Genomic DNA, 21,003 nt, shown 5'->3' with positions numbered 1-21,003 from the left:
AGCTTCCCTCCAGCTGACCCCCTCCCCCACTCGGACAGCTCTGCTGCTACAACCGCTGCTAATTTCCATTTCACGGCTGAACGGCTGAAACTCCCGAAGTCCTCCCGGTGCTGCTCCGTCTCCGACACAGACTTCACATGAAGACAGCAGCTGCTTAACTGTTTCTACTTTTATTTACTTTCCTGCAGAGCTGCAGCAGGAAGGTCATTCTAATCCCCCACCACCCAGAGGGTTTCTGTTCACCCATTATTTGGATTTTATGTGGCGTTCAGGTCGTGGTCGGACTACTGATCATCCACAATGGAGAACAAGGACAAAGCTTCTATTTTAGCTTTCCTCCAAACTTCCAGAAAAGCTTTGAATAGACTGAAAAACATAATATAGCTGGAAAAATCCACAAAACCAGGAAGAAGACAAAAGCTCAAAAATTAGAAATGAAAGAGTCAACAACAACCAACAAGATTAAACTAAAGATGAGTCTTAATACACTAACAATAAAAGCTCATGCTCACAATATCACAAGTTTTCATATTTTGCAACATTACAAGGAAAAGCATCAACGTGTTTCATTGAATTTTATACCAAAAGAATGGAGATTTTAGAAATAAAATATGAAAACTGGCATGCATTTTTATTCAGCCCTTTTTACGCTGCTAGACTTAAAAACCCAGAGCAACCAATGGCCTTCAGAATCACCTGATTGATAAATAGAGTTTGTCTGAGAACATTAGCAAAGAAAAAGGATCATGAAGACCAAAAAACACAGCTGACATGTCAGAAAGAAAGTTATAAAGGAGTTTAAAGCTGGGTTATGTTATAAAACAATAATTAAAAAAAACTTGACTAAATATGGCAGAACTGCAAACCTCTAAAGTTGTAAGACGAAAAATTAATTAGGAAAAGCAGCCAGGAAGACATAAACCCACAGAAATAAATTTAGGGTTATCAATCTGATTGAATAACATCAACAATGTTCAGAACCACTGCAGAATTAACCCAAAGAGGAGATTCATGCAGCTATCAGGTGAAGTTTACCTCAGACTGATTTTCCCTTTAAAGCGGTGTAGGAACCCAGACAGACTTTCTATCAGCTGGACGTTAGTTTTATCTCACAGTCCACCTCGGGCTAGGCCTGGACCGGCCATCTGTCATTTCTGGCAGAACCCAATGAAGCCTGGCTGATCCTGCCGTCCGCCTGACGGGAAATGTTTAACGTGGGATATTTAGAAATCAAACAGCCTGCAGCGGGCAGCTCGACTGGCCACAAACACAAACAGTCTGAACATCGCTGTGTGATCGTCACCATTCATCTGCCTCCAGTTCTGAGCGAAGACATTAGCAACAGAAACAGAGTTTATGAGTTCAGCTGTGGATAAAAATCATGAAAACATCAGGGCAGGTGTTTTTATTTATTTTCTTTGCAATTCAGTCTGCTTTGTAACACACTCATTAACTGAGAGATGAAACGCTGCACAGGGAAGAAAACTGAATTTAGTGAAATCCTTTCATTAGCTGCATCAGGTTAGTCTGAGCATTAAGTTGCTTCATTTTACACGACATAAAAACTGAATTCTAGACTGCAATAATGAAACAAGTGGATTATAATTTAATACATTAGTATTTATCAAACAATCTGCTTCATAATCTACACACTGTCAACAACAGCACACTGGAAAAATGAGACATTAAATGGTGATGAAAATATGCTGGATGTAAGACACATTTCATCCACTGGTTGGTTGTGTCATCAATTCTCTTGATTGACTGATTGATTGATTGATTGATTGATTGATTGATTGATTGATTGATTATTTCCTTCTGACTTAGGCCTTGATTTGTTCTTTGCTAAGTTCCTTGTTGGCTCTGTGGTTGGTTCCAGTGGTTGACTCAATCTTGGGTTTGATGTCTGTGTTTGAATCTTTTAGTTGCAGCTCTGCTGGTTTCATTGCAAAATGAAAATACAACAAGAGGCTGTAAGCTTATTTCCTTCATTGGTTTTACCGGCCAACTGACCAACTCAGCCAGCCATTATCACAGCTGCTGCTGAGTAACTTCCAAGTCATTTCACTCAACCAAGAGCCTCTGGGCAACTACGTTGGACCAACCAACAGGTTGTACACAGAAGAAACTTTGGCCACCAGTTAAATGTGTCCTGATATTACCAGTGGTCCTCCGTCACCACGGAGCTTTAAATGGTTGCTCGACAACCGGCGTTGCCGCCTGCAGGCTGTGGAGAGGGCAACGTTTCCTGTTTTGCTGATGAACAGATACTCTGACATTTTCAAGGATTGTGTCTTTGGGCTTATAAAAGGTAAATGTCAGCCAGGATCAGTCAGAGAGCTGGCGGCAGAGATCAGAGCAGAGAAATGTACCTGAACACACACACAGCTCATGCTCATGTCAGCTTTATTAAAGCCTGGGCCAGTTGTTGCCGTCAGTTAGACTGTTGGGTTTGATTTTGATGAAATCAACCTTCTCATATCAGGTGTTGAGGTTTTGTTTATGCTCCCAAATTCTCTCAAAGATGATAAACATTACATTAGATTATAAAAGCCATAATTTAGAGTTAGGGTAAGTTAAGGTAAGTCAGTTTCTAATGTCAGTAAATGCTGGGTTATGGGAACTCTGAGAGATCATCCTGATTGGTTCTCTGGCTACTTCATTTAGTTGGTTCAGTTTATTGGTTTCCTGGTTCTCCTAGTTTGTGCCATTGGTTGGTTCGTTTGCTGATTCTCCTTTCTGGTTGGTTCTTTGGTGAGTTCTGCTTGTTGGATCTCCTGGTTGGTTACATTGTTACTTTGATTGGTTGCCTGGTTAATTTTCTAGGTTGCTTATCAAGTGATCTCTGGCTGGTTACGATAGTTCATTTTTCTGGTCAGTTCTACTTGTTGGTTCCACTGACCGGGTTCCTGTAATCCAGGTAGTTTCTTGGTGAATTCACTGGTTGCTTCACCAAAGAACTGGACAAGTTAAAGTCTTTCTTTTCTTCACAGAAAGGTTTGCATTCTTGATGTGACTTCATGCTGCAGAGGGATCAGAGACCGCGGCTCTCCACCTCAGGCTCCAGATTCTTTGAAAGGTTTCACGATTTTCTGCTCTGTGGAGGAAGAAACACACAAATCCCTTCCAATCTTTATAAGAAGAACATTGTCTTCCATCAGTCTTGTGATTTTCTTACTTGTTCACACCTTTTTACAGAGTTTCTGTCTGTAATTGGATAAATTAAAATAACATGAATGAATCGCAGCTCTTCAGCGTCTCAGCTCTCTGCACCTGTCAGACTTCAGAGGATGTTTTTTGTCTCCTGCTGCTCTGCTGACAGTGTGAAGGTAAAGCTGCTGAAGCGATACTCTCAACAATCACACACCGCAGCGAGGCGGTGACCCACTTCTCTCTTTCAGAGCTTATTTCCTTTACTTCACCAAAAATAAATAAACACACAGTCTGCTGCAAAGTTGCTTTGGCGCCCAGCCGAGCAGATAAAGCCAGCAGCTCTTCCTCCGAGCTTGTGGCTTCACAACAAAATATAAACAAAATTAGCCGTCTGATGGGAGCGGCAGAAAAGTGGATAGTTTGGCTGGTATTTGTCAGGCAGCAATAATATGCTGACACGCTGATGATTCAGGGTGTGTTTGTGTGTCAGAAGGAGGCAGAAGGCTGCAAAATAAACAAGCAGAGTCATGAAATCGGATTTGATTCAACAGGATTTTCAACGTGGAAGGAAAATATGCAGCTCACTGTCAGAAAAACCAGTTTATAAAAACATCTGTAGTTTAAAACTAGAGCTGGGCAATACATTGAATTTTCTGTTTGTGAAGATTTCATTTTGGAGAATCTGGATTATTTTTTTCACCAATCAGAGTGATGTCAACACACCCAGGGCTGCTATCTTGTTTTGGAGGGTTGTATTTGTTATACTTTGAATTCAGGTCAAGTTCGAGAAACAATGAGCATATTTTCTGTCGTTTGTTTTGTTTTTGAAGAAAAGGAAAAAATTGATTTGGAATCGTAAATTTGATTTGGTATTTTCAGCCATATTGCCCAGTTGTATTTATATTCAGTTCTCATGTTATTTGTATGGAAGTACAGAAAAGTCAAAAAATACAAAATTAGCCATACACTTTAAGAATAAAAAAATCCAGAAGCACACTTACACAAAAATGAAATGAAAAATGAATGAACCTCCCTGTCCCTAAAATTCAATTAAAATGTAAATTTTTATCTTCTGCTATTTATTTTGTGTTTTTTACATTTTCTTAAAAACAGTTTTAGAGGTTTTTGGTACAATTTAATTTTTTTTCCTGTTTTTGTTTTTTTTTTTAGATAAAATTTTAAAAATGCTGCTAAAAAGCTTTGTTTACTTTTTTTGCAATGGTGTTAAATGATTAGTTATGTGCTGTAGTTTTTACATCCATTCCATAAGAGCTACCAAAGAGCAGCTGAGATGCATTCCTTCTCTGACATGCCTGAGCCAGATTAATGGATCTTAACCAGGGAGTTCAGGCCTTTTTTCAGGTATGACTAAAGAAACGTGTCTGGATTGAAGCCATTTTGAAAATGTCACTTTTTGCTTATTGGATTGATTCATCTGAGGTGGTTTGAATGATCAGGATTTATCAAACAGCTTCTCATCAATATCCTTGAGCTTCTACTCCTGCAGCTCTTCGCTCCTGTTTGATCTGAATTCATTATTAATCAGTATAATTCAATCATCTCCATCTGATTATCTCTGAGTCCCTTCAGTGTTTGTGGAGCCACTTCATATCAGAGCAAACAGTCTGTAATCAGCAGCTTTAACGAGGCTGATGGGTGAACGTGTTTATCGGAGTGATATTTCCCAGGTGGGAGCTGGATGTGAAGCAGCAGGGAGGAGGAACTCCTAAAAACCTTCAGACGGCGAGCTGCTGCTGCTGCTGCATCCAGCAGAGAGGCATCAAACGCCGCCTCCATGCAGCTGCTGCATCGTTTCTGTTCCGACTGATGAGAAACGACAGACTGCTACCTCTCTGCCTTCATCTGCACCTGGACGTCAGAATGACCTGAAAAGCAGCAGCAGAAATCCTGTTAACACAAAACAAGCAGATCCATAAAGAACTGATATTAATAAGGCATTTTTGGTTGATATTAATACAAATTATTAGGAGTGTTTGCATTACAAATGTATGCAAAACTCTGTCAATATTCCGCTAAAGTCGAAAAAACACAATGTTGCAATGGCAGTATTTCCATTAAATGAAAAGCAAAATTAAAATCACATGTGAATAAGTTTGTTCACATGATAAGTCATTAAAAAACATGCAGCGTCGTCGTCCTACAACCACTTCCTGTTTTCTTCTTCTTCATGGTTTGCACCAGTAGCAACATCCAGTTGTTGATCGAGTCATACGATGCGAAAAACGTGTTTCCATTGCAATTTTGCAAAATAAACCAATTTTGGTACAGCCAAAAAACCCACCTCATCTTAGCACAAAAACGTCATATCAACAAAAGAGAGTTTTTTCAAAATTGCCTGGTTTCCATTAAGCAAATATATTCTTTAAATTTAATGGTAAGTTGGAAAAGTAGCTACAGATAACTTGATTAAAACCTGGATTGTTTAGATTATTTCTGTATTGCTTTATTTTACTTGATTCTTACAGACTAGACAGGTTTATTTTATTTATTTGATTCATTTACAGTTTAAAATGAACATCTCACCTGTCCATTAACCAGTAGAAGCTGGTTTGTACGTCACTCACCTGAAACAACATCAGGCTGAATCTAAACATCACAGGTATCTGGAGAAAATCCACCAAAGTCCAAATCCAGCTACCAGCATCCAACCAGCCCAAAACCCTGCAAATGAGAGAACACACTGGTGCGTTCAAGGACATCAGGATTATTATGTTTCATGTGAGTCGTTTTGAATCTGTTTGCAGCTATTATTCCAACTTTTTCTCCCACTGAATCCTGTTTTAAAAAGCCTCTGATTCCTGTGTTAAAGCTCAAGATAATTTAAATATGTTTTCTATTAATGAAACCAACTTTGAAGGTCATTAAGAAACATCAGCTCTGCTTCATTTACAGTAATTAATGTCCACATGACCCGGTAATTAATTCAAGCCAATTACAGCTGCATTTGAGCCTAATTGAGATGTAGATTTGTGAGCTGAGCAGGCAATTAGAGCGGAGATGTATGAAATGTTGCATTAAATAAAGTGACAGTCGGATGTTAATGATTTAATCACATATAATTAGTCTGAGGAAGAAATCTGAGGGCAAACTGGAAAACATGAAGACTGCTGGTCGCACCAAACTTCATTCAAAAAACCCTCGATTTTAGGTTTCTGTCTGTTCAGCGCTGGGTTTCAATGAATGAATGAGTGAATGAGTGAGGGAATGAATGAGTGAAAAAAAGGAATGAGCAAATTAATGTGAGAATAAAATGAGTGAACAATAAATAAATTATAATGATAAATGAGTAAAAATTGATGAATATTAAAAATTAGTGAAAAAAATGAATGAATGAAAAAATGAACAGAAGAAATTTGCTCAAGATGAAAAAGTAAAACAAAGTAATCAATTATAAAGCAATAAATGGATGAATTAACGGATTAACAAACCAATTAATTGATAATGTCTCAGTGAAGAAATTGCTCAATGAATAAATTAACAAACTAACTAATATTCATGGTGCGAGCAAATGAATATGTTAAATAAATGAGCAAACAAATGAGTAAATGAATGAATGAATAAACAAACTTAAAGAAATTTGATAATGAATGAATGAATTTGTTAGCTAAACGAGAAAACAGATGAAAAAAATAATTCAATTATGAATAAATAAAAGGATGAATGAATGAATGAATGAATGACCACTGAACTGATGTGATGAATCAGCGAATAAACAAACAGATGAATGAATGATTGTTTTCATGACACATGTTGATCATGCCAGAAGCTCAGCTGTTCCTCGCTTACATTAATCCGCCATGTTGGAAATCCCCCGGCAGCTGCTGATCAATACCTCCGGATCCCGCTCAGGTAAAACCGGGTCATTAATTCTGCTCACGGCTCTGAAGCCCGGTTCTTTACATACCGACCCTGCTGAGATCCAAGGAGCCCGGCCCGACTCGCTTTGAGCTGCCGCCCGTCCCGTCCCGTCCTCCAGCTGGGAGGGGCCCCATGCTGGGTCCGGGGGCCCCATGCTGAGCCGGGGGCCCTGAATCTTCACGAACACATGACGGCTGACTGCGCACAGCGGGACGGAGCTGCTGCTGGTTCTCAACAAGGTGGAGAGGAAATTACATTCATGACCAGGAAATCACATCCACATTTAACAGGTAAAACATACCAGCAGGCTGGAAACGTAAGAGTGATCCTTCACTGGAAATAAACCGACAGCTTTTCTAGATGCTTAATACTTTATCCAGTTTTCAAACACAAACTGCAGAGTACAACGTTCTGCAAAAAATATATGTATATTTAACAAACAGTAAAACTGTGACAGGAAAAATGTTGATTTAATGTGAAGTTGTCAGAAATTAATTAATTTGTGTTTGTAATTTGTATATTTTGCTTTTGTTCATTCATTTTATAGGTTGTTTTAATATTAATTTCAGGAAAAACATGAACAAAACATTTTCCCATAAGTTAAAATTTTGTTTTATACATTAAAACATCGACTCTTGCACCATTTTAACCGTAAAATCAACAATGACAACGTTATTTAACTGTGAAAGAAGAAAAGGTTTAATCTGTAATGTTACAGTGGAATTCAGGAAATCACAGTTGTTCGTGTTTGACAGCTGTTTGCTGTCAATATATCAGTCACTTAATCAAATTTCGCCAAATTTTACCATAGCTTAAGTGTGTCCAAAGTGTGGTCCGGGGGCCATTTGCGGCCTTTTGAGGGATTTTGGGGGGCCCAATTGGAGCTAATCTGGCCTGTCAGTTTAGGTGGTTGATGCAAAAAGACACTTTTTCAACAGTTTAAAAAATATATTTTTATCTATTAACAAGGCTTTTGCATTCATCTTAACTTTGGAGCAACGAGAACCACAAACATTTACCTACTTTTTCACAAAAACAAATATTACTTCTCATGTAAGAAAACAATCAACTCAAAAAACATAACTGTGGGCCTTGACTTACAAATCAACAAAAAACTAACTATTTTGTTCATTTTAATCAAATTAAAAATTATTTAGTTCAGCATTGAGCAGACAGAATGAATAAAAGCAACCAAAAGTTTGTCTTAAAGACGTTATTAAAAAACTGTGCAATTAAGCCCAAAGTGCTTTGGCCCTCATGGTGAAAATAAATATATTTTCTTGCACTTTTAACGCTGTAAAAACGACCTCACTGCCTTTATTCTCTGCTTCAGTCAAACATCCCATAAACCTGAGCCACGTTTTTCAGATGAGAAAGTAAAACGTTGTTGGCCCAGGGCAGCGAACAGGCTAGGACCGCCCCTGGCTGTAGAGATAACACTACTAAACGCCCCCCAAGTTAACGATCCTCAAATGTAAGCAAAACGAGGCGGCTGCTGCTGTCAGCCAAATAAAACAGTTTTCTGTGACTTCTGAAATCCAATCTGCTGTCAGTCCTACAAGGTTTCCATGTGTGCAGAATCGGCGATGAGGCCATCTGCTGCTGCTGCGAGGAAAACAATTGGCAGCCGAACAGCTCAATATTTGAACATATAAATGTAAAAGCAGAGATGTTCTGAAAACAACTTACTTTCTCCTGCTCTGTTTGATTGGAAAATGTAGATGTTCCATGGAGGGAAAGCTTTGCAAACCAGCAAGCCTCTGTTTTGAAGGTGAAAATGTTTTATTTTCTCTACAAAAATAGTGAAATATTAAAAACTGATTTGATTATGTTGTCACTGCAGAGGAACAGAATGATAATCAAATGAATCTAAGTCTTTAAATGTGAGATCAATTAGCTGAAGATGATAAAAACAATAAAAAATCTGGATGGTGTGCTCTGGCAGGAATCCCTCAGGGCTTAAACCTCAGACTGATGCTGTTTATAACTCATATGTTGTTATAAACATGTGAGGTTAACTGTATTAACGTCTAGACAATATGTAGACATTACAGTAATTTTTATACAAAAAATTTACAAGAAGCACTTTTGGTTTTCAGATAAACTCTGGATGAATTAACAGAATTAGGTTGTTTGTTTACTGATGACTACAAAGAAAAATACAAGCAAAAATTTCCTGAATGGATGTTGAAAAATGAACAGGAAGTTACTAACCGATAGTTTTTTGAGGCAGTATTTTTCTTTCTTCAGTGTGAACTTAAATGACCAAATTCTGATTTGAATAACATTTAAAATCATTACGTTGCCTTGTGTCAGTAAATAAGAAGCTGGATTTGATGAAAACCTTTAAAAAGCTGCTGTCAGTCAGCTTCACAGAAACATGTTACCCTCATTTCTCTGACTGCCAAGTGTTTCCACGTCTCCTCGCCAGCTGGTCAGGGGGTCTCCTGCTGCCGCTGGGCCCCACAGCTCACTTCCTTCTTTCTGCAGCACCTGTTTCTGTTTGGCAGAGCCGAGCGGCATCCTGAAAGCTTGGAGACGAGCCATCTGCTGCCCGACTCTGCACCATTTTACCCCCAATCCCTGGCGTCTTTCATCCTGGTGATTTTCTGCTGCTCTGTAACTGGGAGATGGAAGAAAAGCTGGAACAGCCTCGCTGACAAATCCCAAACAGCACAATTTAGCCGAAGGGAAAAGCTGTGAGTGTGGAGGTTAAATCAAAGCAGGATAAGTGCAGCAGAGAGGCTTTACCTCATGCAGGTGGAGAACTGCTTGTGTCTTATCTCAAATGTTGAAAGTTAGTTTTGATCCAGAAGCCAAGTTTTTTTTTCTAACTTGTTTTAGGAATGCATGCTGAGCTGAATTTAAAATCTCATTACAGCCTTTGCAGATGTCACATAACTGGTCAATGTAGAGCTTTATTTAGCAGCAACAGTTACTGAGAGTTTTTTTTATTTTATTTTTATTTTTTGCCAAAGCAAGTCAGAGCATAAGCTAAAAGATCAGAGTTTTTCTTGATGTTTTTTTTAATTTTTTAAATTAAACTACTTTGAACACAAATCTCCAAAGATTCCACAGCTGCTCCAGAACAGAAGCTTCTTTAGCCTTTTTTAAGTCACTGATGATGGCAGAAGAAATTTACCAACAAATTGAGTTATCTTGAGTATCAAAACTATCAAAGTTGCTTTAATACAAAGCAGAAAAGTTATTATCAGTATTTAGTCTGGTCACTGGCAACAATAACGCCTTTTAACTGAAAGCATCTCGTTCTTTGACCCTAATTATACATATTTCCTTTGGTTGTGGACTACAAATCCCAGAGGGAATGCCGCTTCTCTTATTGCGCATGCGGGAGAAGGTGGGCCGCGCGGACTCAGCCGCTGTGTGAAATGGCGGCTCTGATTTGAAACACACTGAGGCGATTCCAGTGAATTTAGGAGAGGTTTTAAAACGGTTTGCTTCACTTGGATCAGCCAGACAGTCGCTCAGAGGGAGAGATCGGAACTTGTCCCGCATTAAAGGTTTGTCTAACTTTAATAAAACTGGTTAAGACAGATATTAGCGCTTTATATGTGGTTGTTAGCTGTTAGTTGCTAACAGGCCGCCCGGTGAGGCGCGGCTAGCCGGCTAGCTGAGCTAACGCTGCACTCCGAGTCCAACAGTGGCATCATAATAGTCTGACGATGTAAAATAATACAAGTTTAACAGCACAGCTCATTAAAGTTGAACATTTTGGAAGTTGGAGTTTTGATCCATGATTAATTCGCAACGAAAGCTAATAAATGAAGCTAATTAACTGTCAACTGCCATTAACGGCAGGTATTGCAGACATTATTTGAACTTTGGTCATCTAGATTTTCCCAGATCCTCGGAATTAATTCGTAACTGTGTAAATATTTTTCCTGTTGCATCTTGTGTTGATTCACAACATTGGTTGCTTTAAAATGTTCGATATAAACTCAGGAGGATGGAGTGGTCAGAAATTAGACCCAGGTAAGAGTAGCACTACTACAAGAGATTTTCACTCAAGTAAGAGTAATAAGTACTCAGCAGTAATAAATACTATAACTAACTGATCAGGATCTCTGATTTAACTCCTGATAAACACTTAAATGTAAAGATATTAGCAAATTCTGATATTTTAAATACTAAAATGGAAACATTAATGGGAATTAATAACATAATTACAAAGCAACAAATTCAGGTTAAATAAACACTTTTCCAAATTATAATTTTTCAATATTATACCCACGAAACTAATACCTACAGTAGCTTATATGTCAAAAAGGGAAAATAACTTTAGAAAACAAAGATTGTGCATAGACAAGAGGTCTCACTTTAAGGTAAAGTGTAGGTCTGTCTGATGCCAATTTGGTTAAACTAAACTGGTTCTTCATTCAGTGAAGTCACTCACAGTGAGTTGAACATCCAGAACTTTTACTCAAGCAAGAGTAGATATACTTTAAAATAAGTATTTTTTATTTTTTTACAAAACATTATTGAAACGTTTAGTGAAAAAATGTAACTAAAACTCACCTGATGTTCTGTATTTGTTGAATTCATAGTGCTAATGAATATTGTGCTTTTAATTTCTTAAAATAATCCATTTGCTCTCATCAGGTTACCTTGGCTTTGTGGCAGCAGCTAAAATTAACAGCATATTTATTTATATGATTAAAACACAATAAAATTAAACTTTACATTATTTCTCATTTCTGTTTACGACATGCATATTGATTCACTTTTTGAGTTAAAAATATCAGATTAAGGTGAAAATAAGGATTAATCTTGTAGTTCAGCTCATTTTCTGCTCTATTATACAATATGAATCATTTGAGACTTGAAAGAAAACTGTGACCCGACTCACTGACAGCAGGAAGTTTCTATAAAAGTCCACCTGGCTGTTGTTTAGCTAAACTATTAATTATTGAAGCTGCATTTTAATTCTAAAGCAGCCAATCAGAGCCAGGCTGAAGGTGAGGAAGACTATCAGAATGAGGAAGAGTTTGCTCCAGCTGATGACGATGATGCTGATGTTCTCCCAGAGCAGGTGTGATGGCGAAGAGGATCGCTGATAAGGAGCTGACAGACAGGAACTGGGACCAGGAGGAGGAGGGCGAGGAGGTGGGTTCACAACGCCGCGTTGTCGGTTTGTACGTGAAGGCAACATTACTGAGCTGTGATTGGCTGTTCTCCACCAGGCTGGGACGTTTTGTGTTGCGAGTGAGGATGTGTTGAAGAACCGCGCCATAAAGAAGGCCAAACGCAGAAACACTGGAGGAGAGGTAGGACCATTTCCTGTTTCCCCCCGCTAGCCACTGCTAGCCACTGCTAGCTACTGCTAGCCGCTGCTATTTGCTGAACTCACCAATTTCTGTTTGTGTTTCAGAGCGAAGGGGGAGGAGCTTTCAAAGGGTTTAAAGGCTTCTCCATGGCAGCGCCCTCGACCACGCCCCCCAGCAGCCTCACAGCGTTCTCCGGGTTTGGGGGTACCGGCAGCTTTAAAGGCTTCGGAGGCCTGAGCAACGGAACCGGCTCCACACCTTCGTTTTCAGGATTCCCGTCTGCTGCAAAGGCCGGTGAGGAAAGCTGCTGTTACCGTAGCAACACTGAATGCCTTGTCTTTAACGAACAGCCGGCAGTTATTATTAGTGTTGATGCACTGAAAGTTTCAGATTATCATGTTGGCAAAAGTTGAATCTTCACTTTTAGTCTTAAACTGGAGGAAAGATGAGTAAAAGTGTCTCCAGCTGTTAAAAATTCAGTTGAATATCTGGATGAACTCTGCAGGTTTTTAATGTTTTAGATTTTTTATTTCATGTCAGGAAAAAGAAAAGATTCTGTTTTATTTTTTGTGATTATTGTTGCACTTTCAATAAGACAATAATAAATGTCTTTAGCCTGTTTATGTGTAAAATATGATCTAAATCACTCATTAATTTATTGAATCACAAAGAACACACACACACACACCTGCAGTAAATGCACCTTCATGAGGTCCAAGCTTCTCTGCTGCTCTGTGATGCAGTGTGATGAGGGGGAGGGGCTTGTTTGCCCCCTCTCTCTCTCTCCTCCTGCTCCTTGTTCACCCGCCTCTCTCTCTCTCTCCTCTCAGGTGTGGCGTTCAATGGGCCATCCTCAGCCCAGCCCAGCGCTGACATCATGGCCCAGCAGACCAATGGCTCCGCCCCCGGCCCTAGCCCCGCCCCCTGCAGCCGCAGCAGGGAGTACAGCCGGCAGCTGACGGCGCTCAACCAGTCGGTGCGCGACTGGATCAGCAAGCATGTGAACGACAACCCGCTATGCGACCTCAACCCCATATTCAGGGACTACGAGCGCCACCTGGCCAGCATCGAGCGACAGTATGGCGCCGGCGTCGAGGAGACGCAGCAGGGAGATGCCTCCACCCCCTCTCTTCCTGCTCCTTCTTTATCCTCCTCCTCATCTTCCTCAGTGGCTCTGTTCTCCTTCAGTAAAACCTCGACAGAAGTTCCGGGTCAGAAACGCTCCGGCTCGGCGCCGCTCCCTGCTGGTGTCTCCTTTAACTTCGGGCAGAAGGTGGACGCACCTGCCTTGGGGTCCTTGACGTCCAAACCGTCCGTCCCCAGCTTCTCTTTCTCCTCCTCGTCCAATCAGAGCTCCCCGTTTGGATCACCTGGACCCTCAGCGGCACTGTCCTTTGGCGGAACCAAAACTTCAGATGCCCCGGCTGCAGGTCGCCAACATGGCCGCCAACGTTTAACTCTATGTTCTGGAATATTCTGCATCTAATTGGACGTTGCTGCTGTTCTTTTTGTTTACTGGAAGAAATCTGAACTTTTTCTCTGTCCTCCTTCCAGACGACAAAGACGAAGAATCAGAGGAGCCTCCCAAACCGGAGGTGAAGGAGGTCAAAGAGGATGACGCCTTCTACTCCAAGAAGTACGTGTGGAAACTCCGGTGGCGGCGCTCAGTCATTTACAGGAATAACTGAGCATTTCCTCGTTTCCATCAGGTGTAAGTTATTCTACAAGAAGGAGTCGGAGTTCAAAGAGAAAGGCGTGGGAACGCTGCACCTCAAACGCACCGCAGAGGGGAAGACCCAGATGATCATCAGAGCCGACACCAACCTGGGTAAAGCACCTCCAAATTCCCACACGATCAGCCAGTCAGTAAACGCGTCCCAGAAGAGGAGGAAGGTTCATCTCAGTAAAACCAAGAACTGAGAACATTTCTGGCTCTTATTCTGGTTTTCTGACAAACTGAGTTTAGTGTTTTCATTAACTGACCAATAATCCCCAAAATTAGCAGAAATAAATAATATTTGACTTTTTGAATTTACTGAAATAATTGTATTTTGAATCATATTGCTGAGATGAACCTGCTTGTTTTATTGTTTCGGTCAAGTTTATAATAAACTGGGTAGAGAAAGATGATTTATTCAGATCTGGCACCAGGTGGCGCTGCAGTTGGGAGATCAGATAAACTTAAATAGATCCAGTTTTTGCTTAAAGATCTTAGAGATTTTAACTCAGCTGTTGCATGGTTGGACATGTTTAATTTAAATGTTTTTATTTCATCATCCTCCATGTTCTCAGCAGCTGAATCTTGTATTCAGTCCCTCAAAATAATTAATCCGTAGTAAACTGTTCGACACACCTGATCAAAGTGGCTCATTAACGGGCTGCTGATCAGATGAGGCGAATGAAACTTTTCAATCAGGCGTTGCAGGAGCCACCTCAAAGCTGTGGTCAAACGGCTCCACCTGCTGGACAAACACGGGAACTGCAGTCTGATTTATTGAAGTAAAACCTTTAGTCCAACTTGTTTTATCTCACCTTCAGTCGCTTTTAAAGCTTTAAATTGAAGATAAAAAGTTATTGAGAGTTTTTATTCATCTGTTCATTTTTTAATAAGTTTCTGATTCTTTTTTTTTTTTTTTCCTGGTCAGGAAACATCCTGCTGAACATCCTGGTGCCGTCCACCCTGCCGTGCTCGCGTGTCGGGAAGAACAACGTCATGGTGGTCTGCGTGCCAAACCCGGCCGTCGACGACAAGAACCCGAGCGTAGCCGTCCCCCTGCTGATCCGAGTGAAGACTGCCGAGGACGCCGACGAGCTCCACAAGACGCTGGAGGAGAAGAAAGGCTGAGGCGGAATCAAGCGGCGCCGCCTGAGCCTCCCTGACCCGACCCGGTCACCCTCACTCTGTTCCAACTCATCCTGCTACATCAGCTGTTCAGTCATCATGCTGTGAAATGTTTTTGTTTAAATCTGAAACAGGTCGTAGTGCGACTACATTCCCTCTGGGTCCACGCTGCCGTCCCACTTCTGTTCCGACTGGACGGATCGGGACCGGAGCGCGGATCCAAACGAGTTGGTTTGTTGGAGGAAATTGGGGAGGGGGGGGGGTGAACCTCCAAACAAAGGGCCAGTCGATTTGGTTTTACAAATTAAACACCTGCAGTAATATTTGTTTTTATATATATTTTAAGGAGCGTTTAGAGTGAATCTGCTGAGTGAATGTTCTGGAAACTATTTATTGTGTCTGCAGGATTTTTACTCTGACAGAAACTCGAGTGAAACGGTGTGGGAGTGAATCAGAACACTTTTACTCTGTTGTCCTGTAAACATGAACTGTGGCTTTCCAAGTGTCCTTTGTTTGGCCTTCAGGATGAGACTCATTTGTAAAGAATAAAAGGAAACAAACGATCCTGGCCGCGCGGCTGTCATTACCTGCTTTTGTTTTCAAACTCATCTAAATGACACGTTTATTTACAAAGTAAAGCTCCAAATTTTAATTTTAGTAGCTTTTGTTTTCTATTCCTCATTAGTCAACATGGCCTTTTCAAGCATTTTGATGTATTCAAACTGATCCGTCTGAACACATCAAAATGTATTCATGGCATAATGCTTACACCATCATTGCACAAAGTCTACTTGGGTTGAATTCAGTTTGTTTTTATTCAATTTTAAATCCTCCAAAGTTCAAGTTCCAATGCACTCTTGATCCAATGCTTGGATATAGAGGCCTTTTCTGTGAGTTTTATTTATTGCACTTTAGGTCACGAGTGTTACAACTGAGTAAAATGTAGAAAAAGCAGGAAGACGGCCATGTTTGTTTTGTTGTACCTTATAGTTGAAGGGCGTCTCATTTCTTAGGGGAACATTTTAAAACACTACACCGCCTCATAATACATAAAATACCACTATAAGCATTCATTTAATGTGTATTCCAGAATATTCTCCGTCTGTATGTCAAACAGCCGCATCTCTTCCCCTCCCCCTATGTTAGCATAGATTGGGACGCCCCTCGCTGCTGGGGGAGGGTAGGGCTGAAATTTTCCTAATATTTCCACCAACACCGACAAGATGGCTGCGCAGGTAAACAAAGAAACTCACAAATGTAAGTATTTCTGCCAGGATTTGCATTCAAGGCTACACTTCAAATGTGTAGAGAAGCTAATAAGAGCATCCTAGGTCTCACCATGACTCGCCCCGGATTACATAAAAAACAAAAGTGTGATAATAAATGTAGCATATTATCTTGTTTATCTTGAATATGCCAAAATTAAAGTGGTAATTTTCGACATAAACGGGATTTATTAACCGTAGAGACGGGGCTGTAGTGTTTGTATGCAGCAGGTGCTGAGCTTAGGTTCGTTGTCACCTCGGAGGGGAGTTGAACGGAACGGGGAACGGAAGTGAGCACAACACCGGTTAAACATTGGAGACCGTACAAATGACAACTTCCGGTTAAGATGAAACAAAACGCTGCAGGTGTTTGCAGCATAATCCATAAAATCAGCTCAGGAATTTATTAACCAGAATCATCAGTGTCCCGTTAATTTCAGCTCAATAGTTAAACTATAAAATTTCGTGTTTGTATAATTTTAAAGCTTTTATGCTCGGATTTCATTGTAGACTTTTCCTAAAACTCATCCAACTCAGAAGCTGAGTGTCTTCAGTTAAAAATGAGTTTGAATCATTATTTCCTTTTGAAGGAGAGTAAACGGATTTAGAATAATTAAGAACATTTTAGAGAAATTTTCAGCTCCACTGGACCCCAGACCAGGTTCGTTGATGATGTGCAATCATGCGAGTTGAACTAAAAAAGTATATAGAATTTTTTGAAATTGACGAGAGTTGCCGACAGAGTTGCATAATAACTAGAGTAACTTTTTGGAAAATATTTATATTTTAGAGTATTTTTACTACTTGTACCTTTTACTTGAGTAATTGTTTTTAGAATGCATCATTATTCTTACTTGAGTATAATTTTTGGATTATACTGAGTATTTTTTTAATCCAAAGATTCACCAAACAGACACCTGTTAAAGTTTTATACTGAAAGAAATTGATTCATAAAACTGTTCCTTTAGTAGTGTAATACTGGAGTACAACCTTTGTCTAACCATAAAGACTCATTGTTTTCAACACTTGGATTTTAGGCTTTTGAGTTGAAAATATTACACCAAATACATTGTCGTTATTAAAATAAAACATGTCTAAAAATCGGCTTACTAAATAAACTACTAAAAAATTAAGCCATATATACTTATAAAAACAGAAAGCGTCTATTGTTCTTCATTTTACACACAAACATGGATGTAAACAGTCACATTTTCCAGGGACGCCGGAGGAAACCCGAGGTCTGATCCGGTTTCGAGCAGAAAACGAACACCTCTTCCTCAAGTCCAAAAAAGCTGCTAAACTACTGTGGGAGTGAGTAACGGTTTTTAACATCTACATGAAAAATGTGACTCTGTTCCCTTTAACGTTGCCGTTTCTGTTACCAAACAGGACTTTAATCAAGGAGCTGAGCCTGGAAGGGAAGGTGACGTCCCAACAGGTTTCCAAGAAGTGGGAGAATCTAAAGAAGAAGTACAAGGTGAGGAAATTCTGCCTCCAGGACGTAGAAAGTGTTTGATATTAGATTACTCAGATGGACGGTTTGTCAGGATCTGGGAACGCTGAAGGCGGGATGTGGGACAGAGGGAGATGTTACCCAGGTGACCTGGCAGTATTTCGATGACATGGATGAAGTGTTGGGCGGCAGAACGCCTGTGGAGCCTCCTGTTGTCGTCGCTTCCTTTAACGCAGACCCAGACTCCGTAACAAGCTTCGAACTGAAAACGGTCAGAAGGGTTTTATCGCCAAACTCCTATTATCCATCAGGAAGTAAAGTGTTGATGGCACCTAAACAAACCGTCTTTTGGTTTGTTTTCCTTTAGGAAGAGTTTGAGCCGACAGAAGAAGCCGGTTTCTCCTCTGGAACGCCTTCGCCTGTTGCTCCTCCAGACTCCCCGACATGTTTCCCCAAAAACAAGCGGAGGAGGAAGACGAACCCCTTTCTGGACTTCCTAATGGAAGAAAGCGCTAAAGAACAGAGGCGACATGAGGAGAGCGAGGCCAAAATGGAGCGCTTTCTGAACTTATTAGAAAAACTTATTGAAAACATTTTACCAAAATGGTTTTTATTAATTTGCATTTCCTCTTGTGAGTTTTACTGTACTTACTAAGGACATTGTTTAAACCACAGTTAAAAAACATGTTTTATTAATAATTTTTAAACAAAAATGATTCAATAATCATAAAAAAACAGATGCATTTTTATTTTCTCACATATTTTACATGATACATACCTGGAAAGTTATGTAACTTGTTAGTGCTTGTAAAATAACTTGCTACCTCTAAGTTAAAAAATAAGTAAATACAATTTGTACCTCGCTGCTTTCACCAGGGGAAAGCTGGAAAAAAACATTAGAAATCCTGCTGACAGTAGTTGTTGTCCAGCCATTCATTGTTAGAACTGATTACTGCCAGGCTAGCTGGGGTTGCTAGGTAACGGGTTGGGACTGGCTGGCGTTGCTAGGCGACAAGCAGTGCCTGCCGATTTGTGACATTCCAGAAGTTTTTGAAAAGGCTTGTTTTCCAGAAACCAATATCAGTAAAACAACGGCGTAGTGGGGCTACTGTAGGGAGAGAGAGACAAAAGGAGTAAATTCCTGCCAGAAATTTTAGATTTAGAACAAATTTAGAACATTTCAAATATCATAAAAAAGAAAATTCTCGACTTTTAGAAATTCTGTCTCAAAACTCAGACTTGACTTTTCAATCTCAGAAATGTTCAAGTTTTTTCTAGAAAATTTTGAGGTTAACAGTAATTTTTTTTAGTAAAAACTTTGCAAGAAAAACCCCCTAAAATTTTGAGATCAATTTGAATGTTTTCAACTTAGAAATTTCCAATTCTTTATTTCAAAATTTCAGATTAACTCAGAAATGTTCATGTTTTTTTTTCACGCAAATGTGTGAGTTTTTACTTTTTTTCCAAACAATTTTTGAGAGTAATGTCAAACTTTCCTGAGGTTTTTGGGACAAATTTACAAGATCTTTAGCTCAGAAATGTTTTGGTTCTTTCTAGAAAAATTCTCAGATTAATCTAAAAATTTTCTGAATTTTTGGTGGAAATTTACTTCCGTTTTTGTCTCATCTACAATGACTCTAATAAGTCATTGTAGCAGCAGAGACCCAAATGGAAACACAAAACATGCTAACTCCAAAGAGGAGGATGTTTATTTATTTACAGTAGATTCATTAGTTTAATTTAGTTTTAGTTAGGGCTGAAATGATTAATTGTGATTAATGAATTATTGAAGTAATCAACTAATTTAGTAATCGATTAATCATTAACTGAAGTACTCAGAGCAGTTGCTGACAGAACAACACAGTCAGAGGAGTAATTAAGTTAAAACTGAACAAAATATTTATCCATTTTGCATTTAAAATAATAAAATTCTTTGTCTACACAGAAGTCTTCTAGTGGCAGTTTTGGCTTCACCTGAAAAGAAACAATCTGCTTTTAGGCAGCTTTGACTGTCCAGTAATTAATTGGTTAAAATAGCCAACAAATGTACTGTATTTCTAATGTTATTTAAAAACATGAAAAACCGTCTTTTTTTTTAAATCCTATGGATGCGTTAAAAAAATAATTATTTTGCTTAATCAATAAGCAAAATTATTTTTAGTTAAAGCCATATTTTTAGTGTTAAAGTATCAAATCAGAAAAAATCTTATCTCAAGGAAATCCAGTTTAAAAAACAAGCTAAATTAAATTTCATTTTCATTAATCTTTGGTCTGAAATTCAGAACAACAGTTATCCATATAAGAAAACCAGCAGATTGTATTTTTTTCATGTAAGATTTATTTTTGCTTTATTACTGAACTGTTGTTGAACAAGTGGTTTTTACAGGCTTTTAGTCCTGATAAAAACTCACCTTAACCTGATCCGCCAGCAGCAGCAGCTGTCGAAGCCGTTTTCTCCTCCTCTCATGTCTCCGCCTCGCTGCAGACAACCGTAAAAAGATGGCTAAAGCACAAACTACGGAGAGGCGAGCAGGAGAGGACGGCGTGACGATGGAACCGCGACATAAACACAAAACACGCCGCGTCTGTTTACATAGAAAAAGAAAAACGGCAGACTTCCTGAAGGGGCGTGGTCACAACTGGTGATCGAACGGGATTGGTGGAATTTGTAGGCGGGGCTTGTGGTCCACAGGAATAAGAGCAGCAGCAGCAAACATCTGGAAAATTTTGCTTTAAACTATTTTAAAACATGTATATAAATTAATAAACTATAATCATGAAAAAAATAGAGGGATATTAATACTTTTACTATTAATTCTAAACACTAATTAGTATAAAAAAAAGATTACATTTGTTTACATATTTTTATACATTAAGCTGGATAGTAATGCAAAGATTAAATATTAATTACTTAATTCAAGCATTATCTATACATATATACAACTTAGAAAGGCACTTTCCAGTCTATTTAATATGAATGAACTTTATGAACTTCATAAACAAAAAATCCTATTTTTTTGTTTCAAACTAAAAATATGAATTTTTCTGCAATTCATAGTTTCATGTATTCTAATATAACGATAAAATCAGCTAGATTCTCCATCAATACTTGAAGTTTATTACACT

The 21,003-nt window shown here is 39.2% G+C and overlaps 2 protein-coding genes across 3 annotated transcripts; both read left to right on the top strand.

Moving 5' to 3' along the window:
• The first annotated feature begins 10,378 nt into the window (after nucleotides 1–10,378).
• nup50 (nucleoporin 50) lies at nucleotides 10,379–15,722 on the top strand. 2 transcript variants are annotated; one of them, XM_008400866.3, is made up of 8 exons: nucleotides 10,379–10,553; nucleotides 12,083–12,156; nucleotides 12,234–12,317; nucleotides 12,422–12,611; nucleotides 13,148–13,747; nucleotides 13,872–13,953; nucleotides 14,027–14,145; nucleotides 14,963–15,722. In XM_008400866.3, exons 2-8 carry the CDS (start codon nucleotides 12,088–12,090, stop codon nucleotides 15,160–15,162), a joined length of 1,344 nt encoding a protein of 447 aa, XP_008399088.1. In that variant the 5' UTR covers nucleotides 10,379–10,553; nucleotides 12,083–12,087; the 3' UTR covers nucleotides 15,163–15,722. The 2 variants fall into 2 exon arrangements, with proteins under 2 accessions (XP_008399088.1, XP_017158414.1); XM_017302925.2 differs by having other exon boundaries at nucleotides 12,078–12,156.
• Nucleotides 15,723–16,316: 594 nt separating this feature from the next.
• On the top strand, nucleotides 16,317–19,206 carry LOC103459362 (uncharacterized). The gene is made up of 5 exons (XM_008400868.3): nucleotides 16,317–16,416; nucleotides 17,642–17,735; nucleotides 17,814–17,901; nucleotides 17,972–18,148; nucleotides 18,245–19,206. Exons 1-5 carry the CDS (start codon nucleotides 16,383–16,385, stop codon nucleotides 18,530–18,532), a joined length of 681 nt encoding a protein of 226 aa, XP_008399090.1. The 5' UTR covers nucleotides 16,317–16,382; the 3' UTR covers nucleotides 18,533–19,206.
• The last annotated feature ends 1,797 nt before the right edge of the window (nucleotides 19,207–21,003 follow it).

This window comes from Poecilia reticulata, chromosome 23 (genome assembly GCF_904066995.2).
Source record: "Poecilia reticulata chromosome 23, P_reticulata-male-v2, whole genome shotgun sequence".
In the NCBI taxonomy this organism is placed as follows: Eukaryota; Metazoa; Chordata; class Actinopteri; order Cyprinodontiformes; family Poeciliidae; genus Poecilia; species Poecilia reticulata.
The sequence above is the reverse complement of the archived record's forward strand: the minus strand, read 5'-3'. Positions and strand labels throughout refer to the sequence as shown.